Source organism: Macaca thibetana, chromosome 8 (genome assembly GCF_024542745.1).
Source record: "Macaca thibetana thibetana isolate TM-01 chromosome 8, ASM2454274v1, whole genome shotgun sequence".
In the NCBI taxonomy this organism is placed as follows: Eukaryota; Metazoa; Chordata; class Mammalia; order Primates; family Cercopithecidae; genus Macaca; species Macaca thibetana.
Window position 1 is genome coordinate 12330719 of NC_065585.1, and position 15645 is coordinate 12346363.

General features: G+C 32.7%; 1 protein-coding gene across 15 annotated transcripts in view; it reads right to left on the minus strand.

The window, feature by feature from the left end:
* The window catches only part of PHF20L1 (PHD finger protein 20 like 1), a 72622-nt gene that overhangs the window by 29843 nt on the left and 27134 nt on the right, over positions 1-15645 (minus strand). For 7 of the 15 annotated variants that reach the window (XR_007728275.1, XM_050801587.1, XM_050801580.1 and 4 more), the window contains 6 exons: positions 14410-14623; positions 13713-13841; positions 7372-7454; positions 3597-3849; positions 1412-1600; positions 943-1149 (listed from right to left, as the gene is read on the minus strand). Coding sequence is in view for 14 of the 15 variants with exons in the window: in XM_050801587.1 (XP_050657544.1) it covers positions 943-1149; positions 1412-1600; positions 3597-3849; positions 7372-7454; positions 13713-13841; positions 14410-14623 (1075 nt within the window). In the remaining variant the exon portion in view is untranslated. Of the gene's footprint in view, positions 1-942; positions 1150-1411; positions 1601-3596; positions 3850-5299; positions 7455-13712; positions 13842-14409; positions 14624-15645 lie in introns of those variants that run through there. The other 8 variants (XM_050801591.1, XM_050801589.1, XM_050801590.1 and 5 more) reach the window with 2 other exon arrangements.

Below are 15645 nucleotides of genomic sequence, written 5' to 3' on the forward strand. Positions count from 1 at the left end.
CAACACATACCATCACCAGAAAAGAGTAAGTTTCATTTTATGCTTCATCCAAAAAATGGATAAAGTGGTTTCAGGGAAGATGCCTGTAAACACAACGATCACCAACACCCTTGGTAAAGCATCAACAAACTGCTTTACGTTTTTCTCCAACTCACAACAAACTAAATTCAGACTTCTTTCAAACATCTAATTCCAAACAGTAATTTACCAGAAGTGCATCTGTAAGATAGTATTGGCCTTTTTTTATTATGTGTATTCTGGATCAGGTTATAATTTTTAAAAACTTCTAAATAAAACAATGCACCCACATAAGGGAAACATGAATCGATATACTGTTAGATTTAAAATATCAGCTTGGCAAAATACACATCCAAATGCTTTCGAACTACAATAAATATCATAAAATCATGCAAAAAATTTGTTATTAAGGATGGCTGATTTTACATATTATACTCCTCAAATAACTTTATAGCAAATTTGATTCAATTTGGAGGAATCTGCCCCAAAATATGGAATTATATTTAAGACACAGGCATATAGTTCAGTGTTTCTTAAATATTAAATTCTGTTAAAATCCTTAAACCGAAGTACTGATCCCATTAAGTACTTCCTGGCTTTAAAAGTAAGAATTCCTGTAATTACACTTGGCTCTAATAATTTATATTTAGTAAAAATAAGGATATATAAAGAAGAAGCAGGGAGAAGGAAATAGATCAAGTAACAATGTAAGAAGTACGTATGTCCAGGGCATATGATTGTAACAAGATCACACAAAAGACCTTTAAAACAGAGAAGAAACTCTCCTATAAATGTTAAAGTATTTATGAAAAGGAATTATATAGGAATCAAAATAACGTAGTTAAACCTCAAAATGTTGATACCTAATAACTGCAAGCCTAGCTACTCATCTACTTAAAAGAGCCTTTATTTTTTTTCTTTTACCTGCTGCTGCTGGAGCTCCTCTTCCATCAGCTATTGCTTTGGAAGAAGAATTTGGAAGCATCTGTGTATCCTCTTTTTCTGCTCTGGGACATTCATTATGGTAAGAGGAATCTGAGGCTACTGGTGCTGTAACTTCTGAACCACGACTTAAGTCAAGAGGGAGACAGGGTCCCAGCTTCTCAAGTGGCAAATGTGCAACATCAGGCACTACACAAAATAAAGAGTGTAATATAATATTAACACAGATAAAATGGCTCAGTTACTATCACTGTGAATTAAAGTGTTACATAATTTAAACAGTGCCTGGCACAAAGAAGGCACTCAATAAATATTTGTAGAATAAGTGAAGTGCTTATAACTCCAGAAGATATAAGAGCAGAAATGTCTTAATATTTTAATAATCTTTATCTCTTAGTTTTTTCTTTATCTTCTTTTATGTTTGGTTCTATAGGAAATCAATATACATTACCCTCTGGTACTGAAGATTCTTGCTGATTTTGAGAACTGATGGAGAAAACTTTCCCATCAGTGGCTGGAGAGGGAGAAGAAACCTTTTCTACAGAATCATCAGGCATGGGTAAGGTGGCTAAACGCTGAGATCTTCTTCTCCGCTCACTATGCTTGAAAGGTCTAGGGGGATTCACAGGCTGTGGAGGACCTAGAAAAAGATCTTCAATGTTCACGAAGCAGATACATACCAGGAGCATCTTATAATATTTAAGGAGATAAATGGGAAAAAATGATTCATATTCTTCCCTCTGATGTTGTTACAAGATATCCACAAGGAATGGCATGTTTCAAAGGTAATCAAAGGCGAAAATCGTGACCTCATTCAAAATGAGTCAATCAAAAATTCTAAAATCTACACTCTACTAGAACTGAGAAAATAAAATGGAACATTAATTTCAAGTAGCTCCAACTGACAGACTACAGTTAATTTCTCTAATTGCAGATCGTTGTGTAAATTGCCATTTTTCCTTCGGGAAAATAGTCTCTTTACAGCAAAAGATAAGGAAAAATATATATATATATATTCCTTTTGCTACAATGCAAATCGAGCAACTCTAAGGGAAAAAAAGGCAGGGACACAGATGATATAACATTATAGAGTTAGTGATTTACTTTACACTAATGTAAATAATTTTATCCCATCATCATCCCCCCAAATGGAGTTTTACAAACATGTCTGGGCCTGATTCATTAAAAAAAAATTGAACAAAAACAACTTTGTGTACTTATTGTGAGCAAATAATGACGATATTTAAGATTATGACATTGTGTACTTGGGTTTTTTAAACAACTTGGTAAGTAATTTAGGCACCTTCTAGCAATATAATATAAATATTTGGAAATGTCTTTTACACTTTTAGATATCGTCTCTCTACATGGCATATAAACATTTGACTAGAATAGGCAAGATTATATATGCCAATATATTCATGTTAATTTAGAAAGAGGAAATAAGAACAGTCTAAAAAGACTGATGTTTGGGTATTTAAGAGTAATTTTACAATGAAAACAAAAAAGACATGTTGATAACTAAAAAATATAAAAGAGTAAAATTTAACTGCCATATTGTGGTTATAATACCAAGATATAATTTCCAAAATAAAATGTTTGTTAATGTCATATGACATTCTAGTGACTACTGACACTATTTCATGATGTCATAATGAAATGAAGCTTATTAGGAAAACAACTGAATTATGTTCCCATTCTTTCCACCTATTACAAAGAACAAAACAAAAAAGCAAAACCAGATCAAAATGAAAAAATGATTCAGTAGAAAATATGGCAACTGAAGGAAAAGAGGTTAATATGTCTGATAAAAGTCTTCTGAATGCGAACATCTTTGATTATTCTGGAAGGCACAATATGGAATAGTTCATGAGGAAACGTGTCATATTCACTCAACTGATCATGTATTTCATTTGTCGCATAAAGAGCAAAAAAAAGCATCATTTACCTACTGACTTCAAATAACTGTTATTCGTGTCTCCAACTTAGAATACTAAACTAATATGAGAAACTCAGGGTCAACACAAATCTTGTATTATTTATATATATAGATATATAGGGAGATAGATAGATATACCCATGTGAAAGGTGATTTTGAAAAAGACTGCGCTAATTCTTGAAAAATTAGTAGTACTGAAACAGTAAAATCGTTAAAAAATATAATCACAGAGGCATTTTTCTTTCATTAAAAAGATTAAACTGAAGTCTAGACTACAAATATTATAAGAATGAATAAAATGTATTGCAGAGGGAAGTTATAGACAAGTGAGGACAAAAAAAATCCACAGGAATAGTCTTAAGTAAAAATAGCTATGCTGGGTCTTTTTATAACTTTCTCTTTTTTTTGTAATGAATCAGGCCTCTCAGTATGCTCAGATTATTAGTTGAGGAGAGTCAAACTACAGTGGAATCTGTGTTATTAAATGGTAAGGATTCTCAACCAGCAGTAGTCTCTAAGCAATAAATCAGTAAGAAATGTCTATGGTTTTTGCCCCTGGAATAGTTTCAAGCCTTCCCTATCATATCCACCTGAGTTTTTAAAAAGCAACTTCATAAAAATACAATATAACTACAATCAAACTGTTTCTAATGTATCTTATAGGACAAATAACTATTTTTTAAAAATCTGTGCTCACTAGTTTTATTTATCACTGAAGAAGAAAGCTGAGATACAAGCGTCAAATCCTCGACTTGTATTAATTCTGGGGAAAGTGGTGATTTAGGGGGTTTTATACACCCAGAAGAATCTCCAGATTCATGTTTGCATTTCTTGCTGCGAGCCTTCCCTGAAGACAAAGTTGAGGATAACAGTGCAGGTTTCTGAGTGTTGGCAGAACTGCTAATGTCAGCTTCATTTTTTTTCTGACTTTGAGGTTTAGGTGAAATCGCCTGAATAAATAATAAAAAATTGATATTTTTATTTTGGCTTCTTCATTTTTGTTCTTGTATTCTATTTTGACTGTTAAGCAACTTTAGTATCCAGAAACATTGTTAAGCAACATATAACATTTCTATTACAAATGAAAAACCAAAAAGAACCCCACAAATTATTAACTAAAAGTTGAATAGGCTGTCTTTAAAGGGATGCTGTCAACTTTCAGTCTAAATTCATTTTTTAAAATATATTATTTGTAATATTTTCAGAATATAAAATGTTATCTTACTGGACAAATATTTTCAGTATTAAATAGAAACATACCCCTTTAGGAACCATAATTGCCAATGACAATAATTCGAAAAATAAACAGCATCTTCATGTTTTAAAGGATTAGAGGAATACTTAATTTAAGCTTTTGACTTTAGATGTTTTCTTATAAAATCATTTCTTTTATTAAGTTGAATGTGAAGGTCTAAGTAGACAGTTTCCCTTTAAAGAAAGATCTGAACAGGAAAACAATGACCAAATTAACAAAACATTATCTTTAACTCATTTTAGCGCTGAAAGCTAGAGTTTCATAAGCACAATGCATCATGAAATCAGAGCCACCAGCAATATAGAGTTAAAAGACTAAAAAACAATACAAAACAAGCAACAACAACAAAAAAAAACCAAAGAGATAAAGTGTAAGTTAAAAACATTGGATTTAAAAACAAAATACGTCGCATTCTTAGATGAGAGTTTTTACCTTCTTCCTGCCAACTGATACTTTTAAAAAAAAATTAGAACTTTGTCAGTTCTTTCATAAAAGAATATTTTTATTCATTTGGCTGTAAAATTTCCTACATATGTTAAAATATGTGTGAATGTGTCCATTTTTCAAAACAAGAGAAAATAGCTACATTGGATGAATTTGTAATCTATGGTGCTGCAATACCTCTATCTCTTTCTGATACACTTATCTGAGAGCAAAATATATAATATGCATTTTTTGAAAATCGATTCTACCATAGGCCTTTATAAACAGTCAAATTGCTAGCACCATAAACAACGTGCTTGTCCCCAAGAAATCTTTTTACTTTCGTATCTTGTGGAGAATAACTATCAGGTCTACTGTCTGCAGTTCTCTGGAGTATGAAAGATCATTTTCTGGGGACTAAATAAATAAATAAATAATTCTGTTCCCACTGAGACACAAGTCAAATTTTGCTGGGGAAGAAAAGTGCGTATTTGGTATTAAGTAGGGCACCTTGAATGCTCTACAGACAGCATGTTGGACATACCATATAAAAGGCCTGGTGTCAAGTGTCCCATTCATTCAGTTGTCATCATTTCTCTGATTGGATTTACTCATTATAAATGTGTATAAGTGCAGATTAATTATTTGAAAAGGTACTTCACAAATGGATAGTATTCCTAACCTTATCATAAAAGGTGTTGCCAGAAAAGTAATTAGAGCCATTACTTGTAAATAAACAATTTTATTGTTCATCTTCACATATGTGAAAGACATCACTACAGCATCCATTACTCTCAAGTTACAAAGTTATAAAACAAGATTTTAAAACTTAATATCTTGATAAGGTGCTTAACTTCTAAACAAGGAAAAATTAACATTGTTTTTAAAACTTACTGAGTTATTATGCATCTAATGCAAGTTTTATCCAAAAGTAAATATAACATGAAATATCCCTAATACAATAATCTATAATTAATAAGCTGAGAATTGGGGTTCAAGACCACAGAGTTTGAATTTTTTAAAAATATAAATAAGTCCATTAGCACAGTAAGTTTTGACTACAGGCCTGTTATCAGTCGATGTCATGAGTGACATTACTTCAACTCATTAGGAAACAGAGGTTAGTAACAATCAATACCTCTCCTTTAGGTCTATTGCTGATACCAATTGAGATATAATTAAAAGCTTTATAACTCGGCTTTTTAACTATGAAGCGAGGCTAACACATAGGATAAAAATAAGTGTTTGGTTACAAAACATTTTCACATTGAAGTCAACCTGAATGACAAATAGAAAATGAGGGAATGGCGTGGTGTTCCTTAAAATCTAAAATAATTTACAAGGTTTTCATTAATGATTGTTGGTCTCTTTGTTACAAAACTGGCAAGGACTCTCAAAATTTTTAAATTATGAAAATAGAAACAGCCGAGTTACACCATTTTCCTTTCTTTCTTTTTTAAATTCAATTTCAAAACGTGGTTTTCTGTACTTTTCTCTAAGATAGGTACTGCCCTCTACACTAACTTCCACATTTAATAAGTACTTTTCACAATCACATTCACCTCAGCAGGATTGTGCATAATCAAAGATTGACATTGTAATGAATTTTCCAGAAACATTTTATTACCCAAGTCCCTGATTTATCGCATTCTGAGAATACCATAAACAGTGGTGAAAATACAAAATATTGTTATATCTGGGACGTTGAATATAGTAATACACAGTAAAAAAAGTTATTTAAAATTTGGTTGATATATTGACAATAACGGCAAAGACTTAACCGTTTGATGATCACAGAAAATCAGAAGGTATGATTCAATGACATATTAATCAATTTAAAAGACCCATTGATTTAATACAACATTAATGGAGGCACCAAAACAACGCATTGTTATCAAATCAGGCCTAAAATAACCCTGAAAAACTCAATACAATATCAATTAAATTTGGAATAGCTTTTAAAACGCATCTAGAGGAGAGCAAAAGATACTCATTTTAAAGACTTCTTTATTAGGCTACTAATAAAGAAAAGTAATACAAAAAGGATATATTAAAACTACATTAAGGCTCAGATTTTAAAACAGGAGAACCAAGGAAATCCAGTTATGGCTATTACTGCGTTCTTATAGTCTTACAGTGCCTAAGAAGTTAAGCCCTTAGAGAATGTAAAAGCATGCACAGTTCATTATGTACAAGTATTGTGGGAATCTGAAGGTAGCCAAGGCAAAATCTAGCAACTGCAACCTTCACTTTTAAATTCCTCTATTAGGTGGTTTAAAGACAGACCCTTAATAGTTTTTTAAACTCTCTTTTTTTGTAGTTATTAAAATATACATCCTAGCAAAAATGTATGGCTCATTGATCAATTCATAAAACACATAGTCAGTCTAACAACACCAATTGTTACAATATAAAAGAAACTTCTTACAAAAGAAGTTTTATTAGATGTCAAAAAACCCTGTTTTAACTCACAAATGGAAAGTATTTGTGTAAGGGTCTTTTTGTAAGCTAGTTAAAGGTGATCCAGCTGGAAGCTTATACCCTGGGATGCCTGTCTCCAGGCCTTCAAATTTTGGAGACAAAGGCTTTAATGTCAGTCTATGAAATCAAACACTAATGAAGTCTGTAGTTATCTGTATACCTTGGAGAAGGCAGAGTTAAAAATATATCATCAATTAATTAGCTTCCTATTCCCATATCTGATCAAAAGGGGAATTTCAATTACGTAGATATTAGAGCTCCGTGATCATTCCAGTGGGAACCCTGAAAAAAATCAAATGCTACCATTTCATACCTGCTCCAGCATTGGAGCTGTTTCATTGTAGTCTTCCTTTTTTTCAGCACCATCCACCCCAACAGCTTTGGATGCCAACAAACCTTGAGAAAAATTGTACAGAAATTGCTTATTAGAAAAAATACTGATTTACACCCTAATTAACTTTTCAAAAATCTTAGCAGTTGAAATTTCCTATACTTTTTAATATATAGGAAGTAGTCTCAAATGTTTTCTTTTCGAAAATATAAATATGCTTAATAATAAGCCAAGGGACTGAATCAGAACTTAAGAGTTGTTTACCCAGTTGTGTGGGTTTTAATATTACTCAATGAAATCACCAAAAACACACACTTGCACACATACATTTATTCTGTAAAAAGTTAAAATTCTATGTCTTCATGTCCAGATTAACGTTGCTCAGGTTGCTAATACTTATAATACAGGTTTTGTCTATACAACTATAAAAACAGAATAAGAAGAAATCCTTCCAAACATCTAGAACATAAAATAAGATTTTATGTTGTTTTAGTAGCTAAAAAAGCTACCAATTCTTAAGTTCATTCAGATCCTTTTAATCTACGCTTTATGTGTGCCCAATTGTACCTCATCTTCTTATAAGAGTTTAAACACAGAGATGGATCTATTTTATATTAAGGGGAAAAAAGTGTGTGTCCTTCCTAGAACATCTGAACTTAACATTATAGTTTATTTTGTCATTTTGTCTATAAATGACAAAAATTTTTAGAAGTCCCAGTTTTCTTCTATGTATGTCACTAATTCTCAAATTTAAAAGACAGAATAGGCCAATGCGGTGGCTTATGCCTGTAATTCCAGCACTTTGGGAGGCTGAGGCAGGTAGATCACTTGAGATCAAGAGCAAGACCAGCCTGGCCAACGTGGTGAAACCCCGTCTCTACTAAAAATACAAAAATTAGCCAGCTCGGTGGCAGGCGCCTGTAATTCAAGTTACTCAGGAGGCTGAGGCAGGAGAATCACTGAAACCCAGGAGGCAGAAGTTGCAGTGAGCCGAGATCCCGCCACTGCACTCCACCCTAGGTGACAGAGTGAGACTTCGTCACCTCCCCCCAAAAAAAAGACAGAATATTTTATTGTAATATATAACTGTATCAATTTGAATCCCAAGACATTAAAACTCTGCTTTAATAAAATATAGGCATTTACTTGGTTAAAATTATTTGCTAAGCCTGTCAGATACCTTCAATGAAGTCTAGTTTATAAGCTTTGTTTAAGGCCACCCTGCTCATAAAAAGTCACCAAAATTCATTTCTGTGTCATTTCAAAGTTGTCAGTTACCTTCAATGAAGCCCAGTTTATAAGCCTAGAACAAGTATTTGTTTTTGTTTATGGTCACGCTGCTCATGAAAGGTCACTAAAAATCATTTTTTGAGTCATTTCAAAGTTGGCCACACACAAACTTCGCTCCAAAGGAAGCATGTTTAACAGCTGACAACTTAATAGTAAACTGACTACAGCAATTATACTACATACATTACAGAAGCTGTCCACAACATATTTAACAGGAGAAAAATGGTGCCCCCTCAAACACAGTATGATGTAGAGGTATCCATGAGGCAACATGTCTTGACTTTATCAGATAGCTACCCTAAAGAAGTTAAGTGATCAAGGTAGGAATTCACATATTAAAATTATATTCTTGGGCCCAGCACGGTGCCTCACGCCTGTAATCCCAGCACTTTGGGAGGCTGAGATGGGAGGATCACCTAAGGTCAGGAGTTTGAGACCAGCCTGGCCAACACGGTGAAACCCCGTCTCTACTAAAAATACAAAAATTAGCTGGGTGTGGTGGCACACACCTGTAATCCCAGTTTGGGAGGCTGAGGCACGAGAATCACTTGAACCTGGGAGGTGAAGGCTGCAGTGAGCCGAGATGGCACCACTGCACTTTATCCTGGGGGACAGCGTGATACTCTGTCTCTAAATAAATAAATAAATAAATAGATAAATAATAAAATTATATTCTTAAAGTAGTACTCGAGCAAATTCTAAATTAGGCAAAAGGTACCTAGTACTCAGAATGTACTTTAAAATAAAAAAGGCTGAGTGTAAGACAATGATTTTGATACATCTATGATTAGTATTAAAACTGGTATTTAAGGTCTGGCGCAGTGGCTCATGCCTGTAATCTTACACATTTGGGAGGCCGAGCTGGGTGGGTTGCTTGAGCCCAGGAGTTTGAGACCAGCTTGGGCAATATAGCAAGATCCCATATCTATATTTAAAAATAAGTAGAAAACAACAACAACAAAACCCTGGTATTTGTACCAGTTTGAGATTTAAAAAAAAAAAAAAAAAGCAAAAACCAAAAAAACTACATAGTTTGTTACAGTCTCACACCACATCAACTGTATATAAACAATTTTACAAAAACAGCTTCAATCCTAATTATATTCTGAACATACTGAATATTTATTTAACATTTAAAGTCACATTCATTAGGTTTTTATTCTCCAGCTAATATTCTTAAGGCCCAACAAACTATTGAAATAAAAATAATTAGAAAATCAAGTTGTTCTTTTGCAGGAAACTGAGTAGAGTTCTTTTTCTAAGGACTATTCAAACAGGAAAATTTTGCTATTTAATATATTTATATAATTATATCTTTTACTTTCTTTCCTTTCATATAGGTGGTAGAAATAGTTTTTAATACTCAATAGATGAAACAGATCACAAACTAAAAAACTGAAAATAAGGTACCACAAGTAATAAAAGAAACAAAATAATTCACCCATAACATACGGATTTACATTAGGATATTACAGATCCAGTTTATTAAAATCCCTTTCCATTAATGGTTTGAGAAGGAAAAATAAAGTATTGTAATGTGTTCATAAAAAGTAATGAGATTTCAGAAAAACTACTTAAAATCAGATTTTAAAATGCATACTTGGTTATCTAGAGAATTTAAAAGCCCAAATATGATTAATAAAGTTTTTTCATGCTTTACATTCACATCAACTTACAAAAGAGTTATTAAATATAAACAACAAAATGGAACAAATAATAAAATAGGTACTTGAAGAGACAACTCTGACTACTTCCGCCTTCAGAGGCAGTCCAAAATCTGTTACCTTAACCTGCTAATATTCCAGGAAAAAATGCACTAGCCACAGAAAATGAAAAGAATTAACTGAAAGGAAATTATCAGCAAGTACCTATTAATTATCAATGTATTACTAACAGGCCCTCTTCTAGAAGAATATACCTATGGGATAAAATTGCCCAGTAAGAATGCATTATGCTCCTTCAAGAAATTATTTAAATTTAGGTAAAAGAAGAATATCAAACAGTCATCAGTTCCACCCACCAACAAAGTTACAACTTTCCAATATTCTATATTAGCCATAAAAAATACACAGCTGGTCTTTTCCTGCCAACAGAAATAAGTAGAACAGAGCCCAGAGCTCCCTGGAATGGGAAAGGGAAACAAAGAAAGAGCAAAGTGGTTAAATTCTTGGTCTACTTTTCATCCAGGTATTTCAAAACACAATCTTCTTGCTGGAACTAAGAATCAAATATTCTTGATATTATTATCAATAACATACTACTGGTCAATTCAAATTTCAGGATTTTTTAAACTTTTTAAATTCCTTAAGTTACAAAAACACACCTAAGCTAGCTGAAATTCCAGAAACTCTTAGAGCCTATTAGAAAGAGACCATGCACTAACTGCTGATGTCTTTCTCCTTTGGTCCCTCGATAATCTGCAGTGTAGTCTACTCAAATTCAATTTGTTTGCAACTTTGTCCCAAAAGTATGGACTACTAATTTTCTAAGTAAAATCATTTATTTCAAATCAGTATGCATAAGCCATAAAACAATAGCTATCAATAAGGTACATTACATAATGAAAAATATGAACCAGGAAGTTGTGTGTGTGTGTGTGCATCTATTGCACAGTATATGGAATAGGTATATATGCACATATATGAAATATGTATATGTGTATATATGGAAATATATATGTATATATGTATATACATATATACATATTCCATATACTGTGCAACTATATTTTCAATGTCTACCTACTTGGAATCTTTGAAAAAAGCCATCCTTGTAACATTCTCTATATATAAATCGGGTTTAAAATCATCACATGGTATGTATGTGGCAAAGTGAATAGAAAGAATGATAAATATATGAATTAAAGTTATCCAATAGCTGGTCCACTTATTTAAGGTAGAACTCTTTTAAAAAATAACAAAATAGAGTGGAGAGAAATACATCAGAGCAGGCTGCCATGATCCCAGCCCCAATCCTCTCAGTAGTAAAGGACAAAAAGACACATACAGATGAGCTTGATAAATTTAAAATATACCATAATGCCATAACAAAATTACTATATTAGTTCTCATTTATCTTTATAACCTATAAATGAAATTTACTGTACAAAGGCAAGCCTGAATTTCAACTACTGAAGACAATCTTACAATATCTATGGTCTTTTTGCATGACATAGTTGCAACATGAAATCAGAAATAGATGTAGAAAGATGAACTATTAAAAAGATTATCACACACTTAAATTTTCTGAGTAAATAAAAAGATAGTAATGGCTTCACATTCATAAAATCTTATGCTTTGCTGCTGCTGTCAAACTATAACTTATTCATCTGAGACCCCCGAGGGAAAGTGAAGAGAAAATCCCTCCATGGAAGGGAAGGGTGTTACTAAGCAACCAGTATTACAAACTTGAGGCACATGGTAAAATGGTACTTTCTTTCCCCACTACTGTCTTTTCAAGGCCATAGAGAAATAATGCATCATTGTGGGCTCAGCTGAGTTTTTCTGTTGCAGTTTTTTTGTTTTTTTACTTCTTTAAACGTTGAGCTTGAATCTCCCAATAAGGCATATGTAAGAGTATATTGACTGAAACTATTAAAAGCAAGTTATCCAAATTGAAGGAAAAAAAAACCATGATGCTGGAAAGCTGGCAGTTGTATCATGTCAGCGTCACCTCCGTCTTCTTTGATCTCGACTCCTCCAACAGTGCTGTTTCAATCTTTGTATCACAGGAGTTAGAAATACTACTCCACTTCTGCCCAGCACATAGCACTGGGTTCCATATTTTAAGGCAAAACTGAAGTCTCATGCCATAAGAACAATCACTTAGAGAACATTTGGCTTTCTCCAAGGTTAATAGTTTACAAGGAAAAGGTATAACGGGTTAATTGATTTAAAATATTTCCTCTCCTGGGGCCAAATATGTCCTTTGTCAGACACAGGCATGAAAATAATATATACAAATGGCAAGAGACTAAATATTCTCACCTGCTGAAACCAATTATAATCACCTAGATGAACAATATAAATAAAACAGTGGTTCTAAACAACCCTCAGCTCCAGAGTCACCTTTCAGTTAGCTTCCTTTCTTCAGAAAATGGTCAAAATGTTCAGTTTACATTTATTCCTAAATCTGACCATGAAATCAAGCTTCTTCAAGTTGAAGCCAACAAAGGTTTATACAGCTTAATTAGGCCAAAGGCACTAAAAAAAGGTTCTGTCCTCATAATAAGAACATATGACTAAATCATGAAAGTATTTAAATTCCCCTTTTAACATTTACTCAGAAAAGGTAAATATGTTCACAATTTCTTTTGAAGACTAGAATTACCAGGCTGAATAGACCATGAAAACGGCAGGATGTAGTATGACTGGCCCCAATTCTAATCCTTCAATCCCCTCTTCCATGAACACTAACCAGGCTAGAATTTTCAGTGTTTTGTAACAGCCTAGCACGGCTATTTCCTAAACTAAACTACAAGAAATCATACGGAAATAAGCCCAGATGCTAGTGACCAACCTGAAGAGTAGAAATTAAAAAAACAACAAGAAACTTACAGAAATACTTTCACATCAGAAATTCAGAAATTAACAGATTTAGGAAGTAAATGTAAGTCAGTCATCTTTCCAACTATATATGGCACCATCCTTAAGTAAGACTGGTCAAGTATACGAATGTATAAAAACATTTAAAACCTCAGAAATTGTGTCACCATAGTTGACAAAATAATTCTTCTAGAAACTATTATCACCAATGTAATTTAAAAAATGACTGAGTTTTGTAGCATTCATCCTTATCAACCCTCACAACATCCCTGTGAGGTAGGTAGAAGATACGTGCTATTTTTCACATTTTACAACAGAAAAAGCTGACAGTGTTGAAAGACGCTGACTTTGAAGAACCAGAAAGTAACTGTCTATGTTAACAGGTCTATGACACTAAACCAAAACCATTTTACTTCATTAAAAATAAATTACTCTAAAATTAAACCTTCCATTTCCCACCCCCCCCAAAAAAAAATCATTGTAGTTTACCAGTAATCTTGTTAAGTCGAGCTCTCTTTGCCTGAAATGAGTTGCCTTGATTATTTTTCCTCTTGTTTGATAATGTGCTCTCTGGCTGTGGAAAGACCATCTTTGGAACGTTCTCTACATGAAGTCCTACTTTTAATAGAACACATATATGAGAGTTTATCTAGAATCCAAAATTAAAACACATGATTTTTTAATAGCAAAATAGTAAAAATGTTTTTCACATTAGTTTTTTAAATCTACTACTTGATACAGACCTTTGAAAAACACAAATCCCTCCAGACTAGTATGTTAGAAATAAAAGACAACTAAAGCAGTTATTCTTAAAGCAGTAAGAAAATGACTTACTGCTTTTTCCGTATTACATATGAAGCATATACAGAAGCATATAAAAGGTTGAAGAAAAAACACAAAAGAAAAAATTTCAAACAAAAACCTGCTATCAAGAAGTTACAAATCAAAAGCTCAACCTATTTCTATTCAAGAATACTGAGGGCATCCAGTATCAAGTAACCCAAACTAGACTATTAATTTTCAGGCCTATCTGTAAAATGCTAGAAAAGTTAGCCATCATATTATGCTAGGGAAAAAAGCTTAAAAATTTAATTATACATTCAAAATCAAAGGGGCCAAGGGATTTGACTTTACTACATGAGTTTACCAGTGTCATAAGGAATTAACGTAAGAATGTATTTTGTACCAAATGTTTCACTAGATGTAGGCAGATCTTCCTTCTTCTCTACGTCTGGTGTGGCTATACAAGCTGAAGTTTCTTCCTTCTTTGAAGGTACTTTAAACCACTTTCTCTCATCTTTATCCTTATCTTTATTGCTGTTAGCGCTGGTTCGAGGTTTACTCCCTGTTTTGTTCTTGGCTGCAGCTGCAGCAGCTGCTTTGACTAAAGCTATCCAATCCTCCAAAGGAAAAACACAAAACATGTGAAGTATTAAAAATTAATTAAAATGTAATTACACTAATAAAAATATGTGTCACATTTTCAAAGCTATTTTCACATGTAACCAAACATAAATATAGAGAGAACAATATTTACATGATAGCTCAACATGGTAGGTTATCAAATTTAATAATCGAATGAGTTAGATTGTACAACCTCTCATAAAAATAGGAAGCACATTCAATAACAGGTATTCCAAGGATATATTTTTACAGGAGTTAAAATCTAAAATAGCAGAGGAAACCTATGGCAGATACGGAATACTACATGACATGCTACCTTAGTATTTTAGGGCTCAAATGTTGCATTCCATCTCTTTCCCATAATACAAAGGACTATAAAAGAAGGGAAAAATGCTATCTTGCAATTCTACAAAGACTAAAAATAGTGTATTCCCACCTACCAAATTGCTATTCCTTATTAGGATGAATGTACCATTCAAATTATAGTCAATCTCATAGAAATCAAGAAAGGTATGATTTTTATTATTTTCTAAAGCTACTGAAGTTCAGATAGCAATTTATCACAACAGCTTAATAATACTGATGAAGAAGAAAAGAGCTCCATTGACCAAGGTAAAGCATTAACAGTCAAAACTCCATATTAATTTATCTCCCCATACAACATCCTAGGTCTTTGTTTGGTATCATTCCTCTGAGGTGCAAATATTTATTTTTCCTGTGTTAGTTTGTTGTTAAATATATTTTACTATTGCATTTTTAACTAAAAATGCTTATTATAAAAAAAAAGGTGTAAGGAAGTATAAAGTGGTCCTAACATTTTAATTTTCACAATCAAAATGTTTTTAAGACAAATATTTTAAAATAAATACAAATATCTCTACAAAGTGAATCTGCTGAGACCACTAAGCTTTGTCAAATAGACTACCAGTTCAGACTTACTCAAAATACCTTTAATCCCTAGTCCAAGCAACTAAAAATTTCACAACATCAAATGAATTTAATTCATGGTTTACATTAA